The following is a 6631-nucleotide window of genomic DNA, read 5'->3' on the forward strand; positions in this document are numbered from 1 at the left end:
AAGGATGGTTGATTGCTGTCCTGAGGGTAGTGAAACCCTCAGAGTAGGCTATCAGGGAGATGTGTCCCCATGAAGCTCGCCTGGGAATCCTGGAGCACTGGTCCGGGGTGAGTCTCCATTCCCCACTACCCGCGCCAACTCCGACCCCTCCCACACAGGCGTGTGCTACCATGCACCCCACCCCCGGCCCCCTCCCGGCTCCTCCCGCTGCCTCCGCCCCCTCTTTAACAGCCACCCGTGCGGTCCTCGTCCCACACTGACTGTGCTCTTGCCTTGCAGTCGGCCGCACTTCCCGCCTTAGACTAGAACCTCGCTGCCATCCTCGCCACCCGTGCCACAGCGCTCCGATTCCTCGGATCCGCTTTCCTCGCGGGCCCGTTTCTCTTGCCGCCTACGCCGCCGCCGCCGCGCCCTCTGTCGCCCCCTACTCCTGGCCCTTGAGAGCCCGCGCTCCCGGCTGACTAGGAGGCGCCACCATACCCGCCGCCGCCACGGCCAACACGGGTGCCACACATCGCTACCTCCACCTCCACCGCCGCCACCGCCGCCGCCGCCGCCGCGCCGCAGCCTTCACCGTCACCACTCGCCTGCTTCCCACCATGGCCAGGCAGCAAACAGGTAGCAGGAAGCGGAAAGAGCCCGCCATCGAGGGGGCCTCCGCGAGCTCGTCGTCGAAGGGCTTGGCTGCGGCGGATGGCAAGAGCCCGCTGCAGCCCAAGAGGCAGAAGCGACCGCCGACTCGGCGCTCGCTGGTGCACTACCTGAGGGGCCGCGAGGTGGGCGCGCGGGGCCGCGAGGGGCTCCCGGGCTTCGAGGGCAAGCTGAGGGGCTACGTGGTGCGGAAGCTGCCAGAGCTGCTGCAAGAGCGCGAGCTGCCCCTGGGCACCCTCAACAAGGTGTTCGCGTCGCAGTGGCTGAACGCCAGTCATGTGGTGTGTGGCACCAAGTGCAACACGCTCTTCGTGGTGGACGTGCAGTCGTCCCAGATCACGCGGATCCCGCTCATGCGGGATCAGGAACCCGACCCGGCCCGGGCCCAGCCGAGCTGCGGCATCCACGCCATCGAGCTGAATCCCTCCAAGACGCTGCTGGCCACCGGAGGTGAGAACCCCAACAGCCTGGCTGTCTACCAGCTGCCTACTCTGGACCCTGTGTGCCTGGGCGACCGCCAGGGCCACAAGGACTGGATCTTCGCCATCGCCTGGATGAGTGATACGGTGGCTGTGAGTGGGTCTCGAGACGGCACGTTGGCTCTGTGGAGAATGGATCCCGACATGGTCAATGGCAGCATCTCCAGGCTCAATGATGTGGGGCTCCCGGTGTACGCCCACATCCGTCCGAGGGACATTGAGACCATCCCCAGGTCCAGCACCAACCCCAGTAACCGAAAGGTGCGGGCCCTAGCTTTCAGTGGGAAGAACCAGGAGCTGGGAGCGGTGTCCCTAGACGGCTACTTTCACCTGTGGAAAGCCCGGAGCACCCTGTGCAGGCTGCTGTCTATCAGGCTGCCTTACTGCCGAGAGAACGTGTGCCTGACCTACTGTGACGAGTTGTCCCTGTACGCGGCGGGGTCCCAGTCCCACGTCTCCTTTCTGGATCCGCGCCAGCGTCAGCAGAACTTTCGGCCACTGTGCTCCCGAGAGGGCGGCACTGGCGTGCGCTCGCTGAGCTTCTACCAGCATATCATCACAGTGGGCACCGGTCACGGCTCCCTGCTCTTCTATGACACCCGTGCCCAGAAGTTCCTGGAAGAGAGGGCCTCGGACAGCCCGGACTCCTTCATGGGGCCCGCAGGGAGGAAGCTCAGGCTCACCTGCGGCAGAGGCTGGCTCAACCACAATAACCAGTGGGTGAACCATTTTGGTGGCAGGGATGATTTTCCCAACGCGCTCTACACCCACTGCTACAACTGGCCGGAGATGAAGCTCTTTGTGGCTGGCGGGCCTCTCCCTTCAGGCCTCCACGGAAACTACGCAGGCCTCTGGAGCTAAGGATGGACACTGTGTTCTCCAAGTGCCCAGATTTTCCTTCTAGCCTTCTCTTATTTTCCCTCAAAGCACCATCTTTTTTGCCTTCTCTTACAAAGAATTTTGGCTAATCCTTGTGTTCTTTCTTTGCGTGTTTCACTGATTCTCTGAGCTTGTACAGTCATGGCTCTCATTACAATTCAATACTTTTTTTACCAGTATTTCAACAGTATGTTCAGGGCTATTACACATTTCTGATGTATGTTATTTCAGAAGAGTGTGTGCTAAATAGTGTCTTTTGGGCTGGTCTGAGGAACTACACATAATATAGCAGAGCAGGTTTATGGCCCTGCTCTAATTAGAATATGCATTTCAAATTCTAGATTGCCACCATTTGAGGGTGTTTCATTTGGATGTTGGAAACTCAGTGTTTGTTGTTTGTATATTGTTGATGCATAAAGAACTTTTAAGAATATGTTCTCTTAGTTAAGAAATCTTACAATGGTGTTCATTCTATTAATTACAATTTTGATTATTCAATAGAAGTTTAGCACCAATACCCCTAACGCTTTCATTCTTCTTATTGAAAGCTGCTCTATTATGGCCTGCTTTCATGGGTAGTATTTATACCACAGATTTTCAGAGCTAATCAAAACCGGCCTATATGTGGCAGGACAATCAGGAAGGTTCTTTTTGGGGTAAACTTTTCTTAAAATTCAGGTAACATTATCCAGGCAGCCACTTACAGAGAAAGGCTGGCTGTTGTACTCAATGGTGTGATGTATTGCAGAAAAAAATAAACATGTTCAGAATTTTAGTAATTAAGTGCCACAGTTAAGTTGTTGAATGCTTAAATGTATTTTACTTTTTTGTAATTGTCTCTCTAGGAATATATTTGTATCAAAGTCAAAGTTTTCCAGGAGAGAAACTAAAGCTGAAATGTCAGCTATGCATATATTACTTTGTACATTTGTTTTTGAAAAGCAAACGTATGCTACTTAACATGACTTAAAAGATCAACATCTTGAATATATAACATCTAAATGTACTTACTATAGGTTAGTTATGTGTCATCTTGTATTTTTTTAATTTTTGATTTATTGTTTTTCTATTATAGTTGTCCCACTTTTTCACCCATTGCTACCCCAACCCAGCCCACCCCTTCTCCGAGTAAATCCCCCACTTCGTTGTACACATCTTGTGTTCTTAAGAAAATTTAGCCAACTTCTTCATTTACACAAATATACGTGTTGTGCTTATAACTACCCACTCACATATACTGTATATTTGTATATGTGTATTTTATTTGCCATGTGAGGAAAACATGAATATATACTATTTTTATGCAGAAATTTTTAATATTTTAAACTAAAGTCATCAAGAATTCCCACTTTTTTTGTATTTTAATTTAAATTAAGTAATACATGCCCACAACCAAGACAATCATAGTTTATAAAAGTTATACAGTGAAAAGTAAGTCTGAAACCCTGGGATCCCTGACCTTATGCCCGCAGATCACTCACAAGCAGCACATTAGTGTGTATGTCTATATAGAGATAGTCTATGCATACATAAGTGTATATGTATATGTGTATACAATTGGTATACAAATGATAGCACCTGCAGCACATATCTGTCCTTTATCACAAAATCTTAGAGTTTCTTACACATCTAATTCATCTTAATTGTATAGTAATCCCCTCTCTGTTTGGAACATAGTTTACTTATTCATTACACCTTTGATGAGTATTTATATTGGTTCTTATTTTCTGTTACTATAAATAGCCTGCAGTAATAGAGTACATACATCTTTGTGCACAAGTGTAAGTACATTGGCAGCATAAATTCCTAGAAATAGAATTGTGTGGTCAATTTTACATGTAATAGCCATTGTGGAATTACCCTCCAAAGAGGTCCTACCAACTTAACCTTCCATAAAAATGTTAACACTCCTACTGCACCACACCCTTGCTGACAATGTGTCATCAAATTCTGCACTCTTTGCCAATGAAATGTCCACTTGATCTTGATCCTTTGTTTCAAAGCCACAGTGGCTGAGTTAATTAAATTTGTTGTCAAAGTCCCAAGTACTTCTGAAACAAGATCAAGAGAATTAGGGTAAGCAATAAAAATACTGTCAAGCCAATGGCAGAGAACACCATAGTACAGATTCACACATCTGGGGATAGATTACAAAGGACTGCATTCCTTAGATACCTAGGTAGACCTAGTAGGCTTTCCTGGTTTATTGCACCCTGGTTTCACTTATACTCAATGCGCCAGATGTCAGTGAAGAAAATCCAAGAAGATGAGATCCTGAACTAGCATATCTGAGATAAACATGTTGAGAAGGATGAAGTCTAGGAAAATGAGGGGAAAATCAAATATAAATAGTATTTGGTATTTCATGTGAAGGGTGAAGAAAGCCAAAGCATTTAGGTGGACTCTTAAGGCTCTGGCTTGAATGTAAATGAATAGTGGCAACAAATAAATACAGGGAACAGGCATAGAGGATACAAGTGGAGAGTGACCAACTCAACTGAGTACATGTTGAATTTGAGGTATCTAGGTGACATCCGGAGAACATGCCCGATGAAGAACTGGCTGTATATACCAGAATGCTGGGAAGGCAAGTGGTATTAAACACTAGGAAAGTTCTTTTAGGGATAAACACAATAGAAAAGCCTACTAAGGATCTTTAAAAAACAGCGATAAAAAAGAAAAAAGAGAATAAAATAAAAGAGGCTTATTTTACCCGAATTCTGTGACCTCATCAGCTTAAGACAATAAAATTTTAATACTAAAATTACAATCATTTTTGAGTCTCCATCTCAGTTCCATAGGATAGTTTTTCTCCCAGATAACCCCCTGGACATTTATCTAAGACCTTGCATCAGTCCACTATTTAAGCTTTTTTCATTGGGCAAATGCTGGCACCTTGGAGAACTAAAAGTCAGACCTTTCACAAAGCAGGACTTCACAGTTAGTGATTTCTGGATCACTAGCCTGCTGGTCTGAGATGAATTCCCAACAGCTTGCTGGCACCTTCATTGCCAGCAGCCTCACAGAGGTGAAAGATCCTCTCACTGCCAGCTGCTCCTGACTCACATTTGAGTTCCCACCTCAATGCCACAGGTGCCGGTCTCTGCCAGTTTTCCCAGGCTGCCAAAAGACAGGAAATGTTCACTGGAGGATGCTTCTTTCTTAAGCATCCCAATCACAAAAGCACAATGCAAAGAATTGGAAATGAGAAGGAATAATCACAGAAATAAGCACAGGAACAGATTTATTAGGAAAGCAAATGTACAATCTGATTGAAAAAAATATTAAATTATTTATTGGAATTTATATCCCCAAAAAAGGTGAACTGAAAACATACAAATAACTCAACTTTTTCCAAGAAGAAACAAGAAATCAGAATAGACAATTAACCCTAGAAAATTGCAGATGTTTTAAAATCTGCCATTTCCTCCAGGAAAGTCACACATAAACAAATAGTTATTAACCTAGGCATGTTAGGCTTGATAATCTCACAAATAAGTTACTTTACATTGTCAAGAAATATTTAATTTTGGGCTGCTTCAGAGCATAAAGAGAAAAATACTCTGAGGCCAGCATAAGTTTCATGACAAACCTGACTAAAACTGCACAAAATGAAAAGAGATCAGTTTTACATACATAGATAAATGAAACTTACACTATTAAAACACTGGATATCATACACCTGGCTGCTGTGGCTCAGTGGATTAAGCATCAGCCTGCGAACCAAGTGTTGCTGGTTTGATTCCCAGTCAGGGCACATGACTAGGTTGCACATTAGGTCCCCAGTTGCGGGCGCGAGTGAGAGGCAACCACACAGTGATGTTTCTCTCCCTCTCTTTCTCCTTTCCCCTCTCTCTAAAAGTAAATAAGAAAACGATCAAACAAACAATTAATTAATTAATTTTAAAAAAGAGTAAAACACTGGATATCATCAGTGTATTAAAAGAAAACTATATGAAGGTGAAGAAAAGCTAGTTTCCTGAATGCAGAATGATTGATATCAAGAAATCTATTATTGTAATGTATCATATTAACAGGTCAATTAAGAAGACACATGCTCATGTTAACAAATTCCAGTAAATAATTTAGGAAAACCTTACTACAATTTTGTTAAAGTCCTTAGTATGTACGAGAAAATATATTCTTCATATGGCGAGTATGTGTGTGCTTGTGTGTGTCTGTGTTGTGTTGTGTTTCACACTGAATCAGAACCTTCTTTAATTGTACAACATTAGAGGAATACCTATGAAAGTAAGGAACAAAACAAGGGTTCTAAAAATCACCACCAGTACGTAACGTATTGTGAAAATTCTAGATATAGCAAGTAGAAACAATAATAAAATTAAAGGTATAAATATTGGAAAAGAGAAAGCAGTTATTAAAAAAAACCCAAAACAAATAATTCCATAAGATATTACATTTTCAAACTAATACACGAAGAATCAATACTTTTATATTTCCACTTACTTACTCATTCAGCAAATATTTCTTAAATGTTTATCATATACCAGGCACTGTTATGTACTGATGCAGGAGCTAGAGATACTATGGTGAATAAAACAAACAGGCTATGCCCTAATAAAGATTGTAGTCCCTTGAAAAGGAGAGAATAAACATATAAA

General features: G+C 44.1%; 1 protein-coding gene across 1 annotated transcript; it reads left to right on the forward strand.

The window, feature by feature from the left end:
• Positions 1 to 599: 599 nt before the first annotated feature.
• Positions 600 to 1991, forward strand: LOC149990784 (DDB1- and CUL4-associated factor 12-like protein 2). Its single transcript, XM_090264957.1, has one exon. It carries the CDS (start codon positions 600 to 602, stop codon positions 1989 to 1991), a length of 1392 nt encoding a protein of 463 aa, XP_090121083.1.
• Positions 1992 to 6631: the final 4640 nt, after the last annotated feature.

This window comes from Furipterus horrens, unplaced genomic scaffold (genome assembly GCF_987537825.1).
Source record: "Furipterus horrens unplaced genomic scaffold, mFurHor1.1.pri manual_scaffold_17, whole genome shotgun sequence".
In the NCBI taxonomy this organism is placed as follows: domain Eukaryota; kingdom Metazoa; phylum Chordata; class Mammalia; order Chiroptera; family Furipteridae; genus Furipterus; species Furipterus horrens.

Excerpts from the sequence above, each read along its gene's own strand:
- LOC149990784 (XM_090264957.1), top strand. The coding sequence starts at position 600 with ATGGCCAGGCAGCAAACAGGTAGCAGGAAGCGGAAAGAGCCCGCCATC.